This window comes from Suncus etruscus, chromosome 1, assembly GCF_024139225.1.
Source record: "Suncus etruscus isolate mSunEtr1 chromosome 1, mSunEtr1.pri.cur, whole genome shotgun sequence".
Classification (NCBI taxonomy): domain Eukaryota; kingdom Metazoa; phylum Chordata; class Mammalia; order Eulipotyphla; family Soricidae; genus Suncus; species Suncus etruscus.
In genome coordinates this window covers 8,464,759-8,478,531 of record NC_064848.1, presented here as the reverse complement: position 1 = coordinate 8,478,531, position 13,773 = coordinate 8,464,759, and the positions used below count along the sequence as shown (strand labels likewise).

The 13,773-nt window shown below is 45.2% G+C and overlaps 1 protein-coding gene across 1 annotated transcript in view; it reads right to left on the bottom strand.

Moving 5' to 3' along the window:
* The window catches only part of PAQR5 (progestin and adipoQ receptor family member 5), a 37,963-nt gene extending 25,165 nt beyond the window's left edge, over positions 1–12,798 (bottom strand). Inside the window, exon 1 of the mRNA XM_049778327.1 lies at positions 12,684–12,798. Coding sequence (XP_049634284.1) covers positions 12,684–12,734 — 51 coding nt within the window. The 5' untranslated portion in view covers positions 12,735–12,798. The remainder of the gene's footprint in view (positions 1–12,683) is intronic.
* Positions 12,799–13,773: the final 975 nt, after the last annotated feature.

Genomic DNA, 13,773 nt, shown 5'->3' with positions numbered 1-13,773 from the left:
TGTATAGTATTTTCCCATTTTAATGTGCCTATGCAAAAAAGGAGCAATGCCACGTGGCGTTATCGGTGCATATGGGGGCCATAAGAACAAGTCCAATAATCCCCATGACATGGTTCAATCATAAGCATTAAACTGGGGGACTCTTTCACCAAAATTCCTTATTGAACAGCTCATAAAGAGAAGATTAAAAAGTGGTTAGAATTGTCACTGTATAAGAGAATATTCCATCATGACCTTGGGCGGGGGCTCATCTTCTTCAGGGGATGGCTCTGGCTGGCCAGGCTGGGGAATCTTGGCAGATGGATTAAAGTGTTAAACTTTATTCCAGTTGTGTGGTCTCTTCTTTCTACTCTGGAGCCCTACATTACTATAGTGCAAAATGTTTCCAAAAGAGCAAAAATTATTGATTCACTCTTTTTTTTTTTTTAATGATTCCCTCTTGATGAATGAATTTAGTGTGTATAGCAGGAAATTCATGACCAAGGGTTGACGGAGGGGTGTATGAGGATGTGTGTGTGTGTGCTAGCACACATGGAGGTAGTGGGCTGACTACAGAACAACTCAGACACAATGACACTCACAAGTGGGCAAGGACAGGTAGGTGGGGCTTGAAGGGGAATCACCCACATTTCCTCCAGAAGATTCAAGATGTGAACACCATCCTATCTTCAGTCCCTGGCATTCTAGAAAGTACGAGAAGATGTTGATACAGTGAAGGGTAAGAGGGATCAAGAAACAACATAGAGGGGCCGGGTGGTGGCGCTAAAGGTAAGGTGCCTGCCTTGCCTGCGCTAGCCTTGGACGGACCGTGGTTCGATCCCCCGGTGTCCCATATGGTCCCCCAAGCCAGGAGCAACTTCTGAGCACATAGCCAGGAGTAACCCCTGAGCGTTACCGGGTGTGGCCCCCCAAAAAAAAACCAAAAAAAAAAAAGAAACAACATAGAGGTGCCGAAGAGATAGCATGGAGACAGGGCATTTGCCTTGCATGCAGAAGGATGATGGTTTGAATCCTGGCATCTCATATGGTCACCCAAGTCTGCCAGGAGCGATTTCTGAGCACAGAGCCAGGAATAACTCCTGAATGCCACCAGGTGTGGCCCAAAACCCAAACACCAAAAAACTAACAGGGGCAAGAGAGATAGCTTGGTGGTAGAATGTTTGTCTTGCATGCAGAAGGACGAGGACAGTGGTTTGAATCCCGGAATTCCATGTGGTCCCCTGCCTGCCAGGAGTGATTTCTTTCTTTTTTTTTCTTATTTTTGTTTTTGGGCCACACTGGCGGTGCTCAGAGGTTACTCCTGGCTATCTACTCAGAAACATATGGGACCATATGGGATGCCGGGATTTGAACCACCGTCTTTCTGCAAGTAAGGCAAATGCCCTAACTCCATGCTATCTCTCCAGCCCAAAGGTGTAAGTGTTTTAGCTCGGGTTTTTTTTTTTTTGGGGGGGGGTCACACCCAGCAATGCTCAGGGCCCACTCCTGGCTCTACACTCAGAAATCGCTCCTGGTAGGCTCCTGGTAGACAATATGGGATGCCAGCGTTTGAACTACTTTCTTTCTGCATGCAAGGCAAACGCCTTACCTCCATGCCATCTCTCCGGCCCCCAATGCCCTGCTTCTTTAAAGAGGTGTTACTACTTGAAAAGTCCCCTAGAAACATCTCTATCTTAATTCTATCCAGCTTCTTAGGACTTCACCCTAGTACCTTAGATTCCAGCAGTTGTTTGGAGACAGGGTCTTCACAGAGGTAAAATGGGACTCTGAGGATTGGATCACTAGTTGAAAGGGCTGAGCACATGCTCTACATGTAGAGGCTCCAGGATGGATCCCATCAGTCTGAGCACCACTGGGAGTGACCCTCCAAGCAAGTCCCTGCACTTTTTTTGTTTGCCTTGGGGGGGGGGGGGCGCACCTGGCAGTGTTCAAAGCTTATTCTTGGCTCTGAACTCAGGGAATCACTCCTGGTGGGCTCAGGACCATAGGGGATGCCCGATTTGAATCTGGGTTGGCCATATGCGAAGCAGTGCTTTACCCACTGCATACTATCTAACCCCATGTGCCTGCACTTTTATAACCTGTCCTAATAAACTGCATGGCAGGGTGGAACATCAGGACTGTACTATCTCTTGCAGTACTATTCCAGGTTCCTGGCAACAGGGGACACTTAAGTTCTCCATTAAAAGAACACAAAACTGGGGCTGAAGCCATATTACAGCAGGTAGAATGATTACCTTGTAAGTGATGGACCTAGATTTGATCCCCAGAACTCTTTATGGTTCCTTGGGTGCATGGAACAGGGTATAGATCCTGAGTACCACTGGATGTGGCCTTCAAATAAACAAATTATTTATTTATTGCTCCATTCAGGTAGGGTTTAGTCCGGCAGAGTGACTCGAATACAGAATGGTGACTTACAGAAAGGAGAGAAGCATTTGAAGCAATGGAACCTACGTGGCACTACTTTCCTATTGAGTGTCAAAATGTTGTTCTTATAATGATGTTATAAAATACAGTTCCTGAACTGCATTTAAAACTAGGGAGGTAGTGCATTTGCCTTGCATGCAGAAGGATGGTGGTTTGAATCCCGGCATCCCATAAGGTCCCCCGAGTCTGCCAGGAGCGATTTCTGAGCATAGAGCCAGGAGTAACCCCTGAGTGCTGCTGGGTGCAACCCCCCACCCAAAAAAAAAACCCAAAAAATACCCCTAGGGAAATACATACAATTCAATTTTGGGCACAAAAATGAAACTTCAGGGCCAGAGAGATAGCATGAAGGTAAGGCGTTTGACTTTCATGCAGAAGGTCATCAGTTCGAATCCCGGCATCCCATATGGTTCCCCGTGACTGTCAGGAGCAATTTCTGAGCATGGAGCCAGGGGTTTCCCCTGAGCACTGCCGGGTGTGACCCAAAAACCAAAAAAAAAAAAAAAAAAAAAAAAAAGAAAGAAAGAAAAGAAAGAAAAGAAACTTCTGGAGGCCAGAGCAGTGGCGCAAGTGGTAGGATGTTTGCCTTACATGCACTGACCTAAAATAGATCACAGTTCGATCTCCTGGCATCCCATATGGTCACCCAAGCCAGGAGTGATTTCTAAGTGCACAGCCAGGAGTAACCCCTGAGTGTCACCAGGTGTGGCCCAGAAAAAAAAAAGAAACTTCTGATAATAGGGTAGCAGAACTAGACAGTCAAAAGTAAGTAGAGAGGCCGGAATAGCGGTGCAGGCAGTAAGGTGTCTACCATGCGCAAGCTAGCCTAGGATGAACCCTGGTTTGATCCCCCGGCGTCCATGTGGTCCCCCAAGGCAAGAGTGATTTCTGAGCGCATAACCAGGAGTAATCCCTGAGCGTCACCAAGTGTGGCCCAAAAACAAAACAAAACAAAATAAAAAAAAAAAAAGTAAGTAGAGCTGTGATTCCTCAAAGATGGCCACAGCCTGGACACCTGTCCTGGTGAATATATTTTACTACATTGTCGAGGGCAATTAAGGCCAGCAAAGTATTGCAGTGGCTAAATCAGCTAAGCAACATTAAAATAGAGGGATTATATGGATTATCCAGAAGGCTCAATATAATCACAAGGATCCTTATAAAAGTTAAAGAGAAAAGGGCCAAATTTCATTTTTATTTTGTGGGTTTTCGGACCACACCTCATGGTGCTTAAGGCTTACTCCTGGATCTGCACTCAGGGATCACACCTGGTGGACTTAGGGAACCCTCTAGACGGGTGCTGATAATTAACTTGGGTTGTCTGTGTGCAAGGCAAATGTCCTACCTGCAGTCTTATCACTCTGGTCCCACAATTCATCTTTTTGAATAGCTAAGTGGTATCCATTGTGCCCACAGACCACAATTCCCATATCAACTCCTCTGCCATTGGCCATTTGGGGTGCTTCCAGATCTTGGCTATTGTGAATAGTGTTGCAATAAAAACACAAGCATGTCATCTTTTCAGGCTTATGCTTTTGTGGTTTTGAGGCTAGATGCCTAGGGGCGAAATTGCTTATATTTTAATGTGAAGTACCCTTTTCCCCAATGCCCTAAGCTTTCTATTGAAATGTTAATCTGAGATATGATAATAAGGTTTATTACAATCCTTGCAATACACAGGGATTATTATTATTATTATTATTATTATTATTATTATTTTGCTTTTCGGGTCACACCCAGAGGCGCTCGGGGGTATTTCTGGCTCTGCACTTAGAAGTCACTACTGGCATGCTCAGGGGACCATATGGGATGCTGGGATTCAAACTGGGGTCCATCCTGTGTTGGCCGCATACAAGGCAAATGCCTTACTGCTGTGCTATCTCTCCAGCCCCCGACAGAGGGATTTTTTTTTTTTTTTTTGGTTTTTGGGTCACACCTGGCAGTGCTCAGGGGTTACTCCTGGCTCTACACTCAGAAATCACTCCTGGCTGGCTTAGGGGACCATATGGGATGCCGGGATTTGAACCACCGTCCTTCTGCATGCGAGGCAAATGCTCTACCTCCATTCTATCTCTTCAGCCCCCAGAGGGATTTTATTTTTAAAAGAACAGATATTTGAAAATGATCATCTGTGCTGTTAATACATTTGAAAAGCTTTTCCCAAGATAGCAGCTCCTCCTACAGGCCTCCAAAGCAGCCTTTTATTGGGAAAAACAAAGCCCACCCCCAAGGGGAGGAGGAAAAAGCCAGATGAGGAGGCAATGGGGAAGCATCTTTTTTTAACATGTAAACCAAAGGAACTAATTGAGAGATATATAATTAGAAGGCTATATGAGGCCAATCCAAAGGCCTCTACCAACATTCTGATATGACATGAACTTTATGAGCTTTACATGTGATCAATTTTCATGAATCTCCTAAGTATCCCTGAAAATAATGCAAAATCTTCAGTTGTTGGATCAATATTATAATATATTCCATAAATTCAAATGTTTGTGTTTTTTTTTTTTTTGTCACACCTGGCAACGCTCAGGAGTTACTTTACTCCTGGCTCTATGCTCAGAGATCTCCCCCGGCAGGCTCGGGGGACCATATAGGATGCCAGGATTTGAACCACCAACCTTCTGCATGCAAGGCAAATGCCTTACCTCCATGCTATCTCTTTAGCCCCAAATGTTTGTGTTTTGATTTATTCTGTTTAATCTAACCATAGTTATGATATATTAAAATTTCCACTAGGGCTGGAGAGATAATTCAGGGATAAGACATTTGCCTTGAATGCAGCTGTTCTTGTTTATTCCTTGGCATTGCGTATGGCCTCCCAAGCTCAACCAGAAGTGATCCCTGAGCATAGAGGCAGAAGTAAGTCCTAAACAGAGCCCAATGCTCCTTTCAAAACAAACAAAACAAAATACCATATTTCCCTTTCCTATAAGTGATTTCTAGACATGTTTTGTTTTGTTTTGTTTTGGTTTGGTTTGGTTTGGTTTTTGGGGCCCACTTGGCAGTGCTCAGGGATTACTCCTGGTTCTACTCTCGGAAATCACCCCTGGGCAGGCTCAGGGGACCATATGAGATACTGGGATTCAAACCACTGTCCTTCTGCATGTAAGGCAAACATCCTACCTCCATGCTATCTCTCCGGCCCCGCTAGACATGTTTTATCTTTGCAATTTACTGACTACTCCAGCGATTTAAACATGAGTAAGAAAGGCAGAAATGAGTAACAGACCATGTAACTTTTAAAGTTACTTCAGAAGGCTGTTTATGGCTCATATAATAGAACACATACCTTGCATGTACGAGATTTTGGGTTGGATCCCCAGCATTACATGCCTCTCCCCTTGCTTCCAGCTCCTCCACATATGATCCCACAACTCCATAAAGGCCCAAGCACCACAGGGAGCAGTCCCCACAACAAGTTAAACTGCAGAGTTTATAACTGCAGAGTTATAAGACTACTTACATTTCAATATACAATATCTAGAAAAGTATCTATAGAAATTAATTACACTATTATTTGTATGTAAGTAGTCTCATAATTCACAGAAATTTTTGCTTTATTTTTATTTATTTTTTTATGTTTTGATTTTTGCGTCACACCTGGCGGCTCTCAGGAGTTACTCCTGGTTCTATGCTCAGAAGTCACTCCTGGCAGGCTTGGGGATGGGGGTGGGGACCATATGGAATGCTGGAATTCGAACCTGGGTCCGTCCTGTGTTGGCCAAGTGCAAGGCAAACATCTTGCCACTGCGCTATTGCTCCGGCCCTTGCTTTCTTTTTTTATTTGATCAAAATGTTATTTGGGGCCAGTGTGAGCACAGCAGATAGTGCATTTGCCTTGCACACGGCCAACTCAGGTTTGATTCCTGATATCCAATATGGTCCCCCAAGCCTGCCAGCAATAATTTCTGAATTTCTGAGTGCAACGCCAGGAGTAACTCCTGAGCACCACCAGGTGTAGCTCAAAAACAAACAAACAAAAAAATCTGCATCTCACATTCCGGCATCACATATGGTCCTCTGAACTGCCAGGAGTAGTTTCTGATTGTTGAGCCAGGAGCAACCCTTGAGTGCAGTTGAGTGTGGCCCCCACTACCAAAAAAAAAAAAGTATAAGATTATATAGTCAGAAGGTTTATAGTGTATAGAGCGCACCCTGTATGGGGCTGACCTGAGTCTGCTTCTAGCATCACATATGGTCCTGAGTACTGCCAGAAATAATTTCTGCAAACAGAGCCAGGCATATACCCTAAGCACAACTGGGTGTGGCCCCCAACCCAAACCAAAACAAATCCTTTAACAAGTGGGTGAGTGAAATTCAGAGTTCATGTCCTTTCCCACCAGAGATGGGATTTGCATTCTATTCAATGACCTTTAGTTCCTCCCTGATTTCTTTCCATTCCTCCTATCTTGTCTAAATCTAGGTGTTCAAATGGCATGCATTTTACATTCCCGTTGTTGTGTGAATGAGGTAGCTTGTGATATGTGTGTCAGCAAGATAGCCCACGTGGGGGAAGACAGAGAGAATGTCATCTCTCCTCTCTGAATGGTTCCACAGAAAATCATCATTTCTCCGAGTAAGAATTGAGGCCAGGAGTGGTGGTTGCTGCTCTTAGAAGCCTTTTGAATTTATGATCAGATTATGACCTTGTCATATGTGACTCTATTGTTGCCATAACACATCAGTGTTAAAAAAAAAGATACATTTCCTTTCCTTCAAGTCTGCACGTCAGGCATCTTGTAGGGGTTGGAAAGCAGAGATCAAAACAGCACTGGTGGCTCCAAGGGACAATTGACTTTACAGACTTTTTAGTGTTAGGACTGACCACCTATATTCCTTGGCTCCAGGCCTTCATTTTCCAAACCCTTAGTGCTGAATTGCTTGATGAGGCTTCCCTACTTATATCTTCCTCTACCTCTTCTCTCTGCCTCCTGCATCCACTTTTGAAGAAACACAGGCTTTTTAAAAATTGAGCAAAGCAATGTTACCTCAATTTTCAAAAATTTTTATAGATAAATGTTTATATTTATGTATCTTAGGGTCATATGTCTCAAGGACCTAATGCTACCATAACACTACCCACAACCTAAGTGCCATTATCTATCCACTATAGTCCACTGGACTCTTTTCATCCACCCCAACCCCGCTGGTAAACTCAGTTCTGTGGTCAGAATCTAAGGGTTTTGGTTGGATGTTGGATGTTCCCTTACTTGTCGATGAGTGAGATAATCTTGTATCTGTCTTTCTCCTTATTTCATTTAGCATGAGTGCCTCCATGTAACAACAAAATAAACTCAAATTAGAAAGAAAGTAGTGGGGCCGGCGAGGTGTCATCTTACAAGACAGATCAATCAATAAACTTCTAATAACCATTATAAAAAGATGAACTCAGATCATTTGGGGCAAATGCATAATTCTGGAGGCGACTTAGCAAAGAATAATAAGGAAGTAAAAAAACAACAGTGACAGTGTCACTCACATGTAGAATATAAATAATTAAAGCAAGCAAACCAGGAACAAGCAACAAAATTAACTCTGAGACTGGTGAGAACTGGAGATGGTCAGAGGGAAAGGAAGGGATGAGAATGAGACATATTATATACATGAGAGATGTGAACTGTCATTAAGATACTATCTTATTTTGTTTTATTTTTACTTTTGGGTCACATCCTGTGGCTCTCAAGGTTACTCCTGGCTCTGCACTCAGCAATCACTCCTGGCAGGCTCAGAGGACCATACGGGATGCTCGGGGGTGAAACCTGGGTTGGTTTGTTGGCAAGGCAAACGTTCTACCCATTGTGCTATTGCTCCAGCACCTAAAACAGTATCTCAATACAAAGAAAATTTGCAAGACAAAGTTGTTTACCGAACAACCCTATGGTAGACTCTCTTGGAGTAGGTGATATACCTAGTCCACTTTACCAGCTACTTAGGAAAGCATAATTAATTAGAATATTATACACATTTTCCACAGAACGAGTCAAAAACTAAGGACTCAAAACAAAATGTGAGCCGATTCAGGGATCACAGCTGGTAAAACACTTGCACTGCACAAGGCTGACCCAGGATCCATCCCTGGTATTCATATTCCCCCACACTCCAGCAGGATTGAATTCCAGAACCAGGAATAAATTATGAACATAGTCAAGTGTGGCCCCAGTGACCCCCCACCAAAAAAAATGTGAACTAATTTTTAGCAATAGGTTAAATATATGTGATGAAAAAACAAGGTGATGACGTAATTGAGCTCCCATATAATCTAGCAATCCCACTCCTAGGGATATACTCTAGGAACACAAAAATACAATGAAAAAAATCCCTTCCTCACAGCTATATTCACTGCAGCACTATTTACAATAGCCAGACTCTGGAAATAACCAAGATGCCCTTCAACAGATGAATGGCTAAAGAAACTGAGGTATATATACATGATGGAATATTATGCAGCCTTCAAGAGAGATGAAGTCATGAAATTTTCCTATACATGAATGTACATGGAATCTGTTATGCTGAGTGAAATAAGTCAGAGGGAGAGAGATAGATGCAGAATAGTCTCCCTCATCTATGGGTTTTAAGAAAAATTAAAGACATTATTGTAATAATGCCCAGAGATACTAGAGACGAGGGCCGGAAGGACCGGCTCACAATATGAAGTTCATCTCAAAGAGTGGTGAGTGCAGTTAGAGAAATAACTACACTAACAACTGTCATGTCAATCTTAATGAGTGAGAGAAGTAGAATGCCTGTCTCGAATACAGGCAGGGGTTGGGAAGGAGGGAGGGGGCACTGGTGGCAGAAATGTTGCACTGGTGAAGGGGGAGTAGTGTTCTATTTATGACTGAAACCCAACTACAATCATACTTGTAATCATGGTGCTTAAATAAAGATTTTATATTTAAAAAAAAAACTGGGCCCGGAGAGATAGTACAGTGGCGTTTGCCTTGCAAGCAGCCGATCCAGGACCAAAGATGGTTGGTTCAAATCCCGGTGTCCCATATGGTCCCCCGTGCCTGCCAGGAGCTATTTCTGAGCAGACAGCCAGGAGTAACCCCTGAGCACCACCGGGTGTGACCAAAAAAACAAACAAAAAAAACCTACTACATTATTGCCAAATTGAATTTAAACATAAGAATTTTGTTTGTTTGTTTGTTTTGGGCCACATCCTAAGGCACTCAGAAGTTACTCTTCGCTCTGCACTCAGAATCGATCCTGGCTCAGGGCACCATATGGGATGCCATGGATCAAACATGCATCCTACCTGGGCCAGCCGCATGCAAGGCAAACACCCTGCAGCTATGTTACCACTCTAGCCCCTAAATATAAGATTGATTAAAGAATAGCAATAAAGCGGCTGGAGAGATAGCATGAAGGTAGGGCATTTGCCTTGTATGCAGAAGGGTGGTGGTTCGAATCCGGCATCCCATATGGTCCCCTGAGCCTGCCTGATTTCTTTTTTTTTTTTTTTTTTTTTGGTTTTTGGGCCACACCCGTTTGACGCTCAGGGGTTACTCCTGGCTATGTGCTCAGAAATCGCCCCTGGCTTGGGGGGACCATATGGGACGCTGGGGGATCGAACCGCGGTCTGTTCCTTGGCTAGCGCTTGTAAGGCAGACACCTTACCTCTAGCGCCACCTTCCCGGCCCCCAGGAGTGATTTCTAAGCATAGAGCCAGGAGTAACCCCTGAGCGCTGCTGGGTGTGACTCAAAAACAAACAACCAAAAAAAAAAAAAGAATAGCAATGAAGATTATTAATTTAATATTAATAATTATCAATCAGATTAATAATTTGCATATCTGTCAATGAATTGAGCAGATGACTAATTAAAGGGAGTCATATACGACCATCTCAAAAGATACAATGACTAAAAACAACATCATTCTGGGAAAGTCAGGATAGATCTTTTTCATCCCATTGCCTATGCACACACCCAACAGTAAGTGCTATCATTATACGATATCATTATATCATTATATAAAATGATGAAAGGCAGAAAGTACTCGTTTTGATTAAAATCAAGAACATTAAGATGCCTATCATTATGATTCTTCATTATTCTTTCTAATGTATGATTCCTAATGTCCAAACTTGCCTAAGTTCTCAGGCGAGTTTGACATTGGGGATCTAGGCACCCACTCTGGGAGGGTTGAGGCTGGAGAAACCCTCTGATGATCTAGAGTTGCACACTGGGGAGTTCACACACACACCCAAGTGTGGTATGCTGGAGGTCAGACTTGTGGCACAGGAAGGGAGAAGAGCCTGAAGGAAGCAACTGTGGGGGCTGGGATGGGAGAGAGCATGATAGCCTGCTGAGAAGACAGCCAGAAGCTAGTTGAGGGCAGAAGTGAGGAGAACCAGACCAGAAAAATGAAGGTGCAGTCTGATGAGAAGAGATAGATAACCCTGGAGTGGCCAGAGTGGTAGGGGTGCAGATGAGAAATGGAGGTAGGGGCCACGCTGATGACATCATTGAGCACCAAGTGAGGAAGCTTGCCACCCCTCAAGAGCCCAGTGGGGGACATAGATTAAAGGTGAGAAGCAGGACAACTAGGCAGGACCCCCAGGGGCATCTCTTGGACCCCTGAGGCAGCAGGCACAATCAATAACCCATTTTGCAGATGCAGAAACAGAGGCAGGGAGCTGGAATACTTAGGCCAAAGTCACTGCAAACTGCAGTGTGGGTCCCAGGCCACTGAGCTGAACATCTGTGTGATGTTACCTTTTTTTTTGGGGGGGGGGGGCAAACCGGTGACGCTCAGAGTTTACTCCTGGCTATGTGCTCAGAAATCGCTCCTGGCTTAGGGGACCATATGGGATGCCTGGAAATCGAACTGTGATTTGTCCTAAGTTAGTACATGCAAGGCACAGGCCCTACCACCTGCGCCACCACTCCAGCCCCAATGTTACCTTTTCTTTTTTTTGTTTTTTGTTTGTTTATTTGTTTTTGGGTCACACCCGGCAGCGCTCAGGGATTACTCCTGGCTCTATGCTCAGAAATTTCTCCCGGCAGGCTTGGGGGACCATATAGGATGCTGGGATTCGAACCACCGTCCTTCTGCATGAAAGGCAAATGCCTTACCTCCATGTTATCTCTCCGGCCAATGTTACCTTTTCTAAGAATGCATGTTGGTCACACATTTTCTCCTGTGAATATATTTGCATCTATTTTCAAGCCCCACAGCGATTCCACACTTGCCAGTCCTTTTGGTCATTGAGTACCAGCATGCTCACACAGCTGCCCCCTGCACACTGCTTGAGGAGCCCCTCAAGAAAATCCACCATGAAGGGGCCGAAGAGATAGCATGGAGATAGGGCATTTGCCTTGTATGCAGAAGGATGGTGGTTCGAATCCCGGCATCCCATATGGTCCCCCGAGCCTGCCAGGAGCAATTTCTGAGCGTAGAGCCAGGAGTAACCCCTGAGCGGGGCTTACTCCTAGCTCTGTGCTCAGGAATCACTCCTGGCAGAGACCATATGAACTGCAGTGCCCTACCCACTGTATTGTCACTCTAGCTCCTTAAATCATAGTTCTTGTTTTTTTGTTTTCTTGTTTTATTTTTTTTGGGGTCACACCCGGCAGCACTCAGGGGTTACTCCTGGCTCTACACTCAGAAATTGCTCCTGGCAGGCTCGGGGGACCCTATGGGATGCTGGAATTTGAACCACCATCCTTCTGCATGCAAGGCAAACTCCCTACCTCCATGCTATCTCTGTGGCCCCTCCTTTAATCATCTTTCTTTGTGAAAGGAGAAAGTGCTTCCATTTAGTGGGGTTCTCAATTAACAACACCCCCGCCCACTTTGGTGGTAAGGATGGGAGTAAATGCAGGCAAGCTGTGAGGCCTGCACTTCAGCCTCAGACGCCTTCTCAAGGCCTTACTCTGTTTCTGGTTCAGTGATAGAATCTTGGCAAGGCCTTGACCTGAGGCGACTGCCTCAGACATTCAGGACAGAAGTTCCGGCAGAACTGCTTCCCCAGCAGATGCTGCTTCCTTCATTTCTTCAGCTTGAATCTGACATCGCAGAAGCATTTATGGGGACAATGTATGGATACAAAGGGCTCAGGGAAGGGTGAAAGGAGAAGCATGTTTGGGGCTTTCTATGTTTGGGGAAGGGGTGGGAAGCAGGAAGCACTTAGGACAGAATCCTTAAAGGGAATAAGCTCTCACAGAACATAGAGGATGGGGAGGCCTCTATTTGCAGAAGCCATGTCCAAACATCTACCCAAATCCCTAAGCCAGCAAACACTCACCTGGGGTATCTGGTCGACCCGGAACAGCCTGGGCAGCCTCAGGCTCAGCATCCTGAAGCCGTGAGCTGGTTCTTGGATGTCAGGAGGGCTAGATGGCAGCTAAGTTGCTCCTGGTCTCCAGATCTTGCTCACAGTTCTTACATAGCTTGGAGGTCCCTGCCCCACAGGTACCTGGGCTGCGTTCCTGAAAGAGAATAGCGAGAAAGGGGCTGGGTGGTGGCGCTAGAGGTAAGGTGTCTGCCTTGCCTGTGCTAGCCTTGGACAGACAGTGGTTCGATCCCCCAGCGTCCCATATGGTCCCCCAAGCCAGGAGCAACTTCTGAGCACATAGCCAGGAGTAACCCCTGAGCGTCACTGGGTGTGGCCCAAAAACCAAAAACCAAAAAAAAAAAAAAAGAACAGCAAGAAGAAGAAATCGAAAGTGAGTCACAGCTGAACTCCAGCCTGTCAAAAGGCCAGGCACGGGGCCAGGCGGTGGCGCTAAAGGTAAGGTGCGCCTGCCTTGCCTGCGCTAGCCATTGACGGACCGCGGTTCGATCCCCCGGTGTCCCATATGGTCCCCCAAGCCAGGAGCAACTTCTGAGCACATAGCCAGGAGTAACCCCTGAGCATTACAGGGTGTGGCCCAAAAACCAAAAAAAAAAAAAAAAAAAAAAAAAAGGCCAGGCACGGGACCAGAGAGATAGCATAGAGGTAGGGGTGCATGCAGAAGGACGGTGGTTCGAATCCCCTATGGTCCCCTGAGCCTGCCAGGAGCAATTTCTGAGTGTAGAGCCAGAAGTAACCCCTGAGCGCTGCTGGGTGTGACCCAAAAACAAACAAACAAAAAAACAAAACAAAAGGCCAGACACTACAAAAAGGGTGCTAGTCTTGCATGGCTGACCTGGGTCCCCACACCCTATATCAGGGGTCTCAAACTCGCGGCCCGAGGGCTGTTTGCAGCCCTCCTTACAACATTTTGTGGCCCACAGCCGACCTTCAAATATCGCAGTATTCGCGATTATTCGCTTACCGAATAATCGCAATAAAAATCACATTAGTAAAAAAAAAATTGCATTAAACATTCGCATACCCCGAGCAGTTCCGTTCA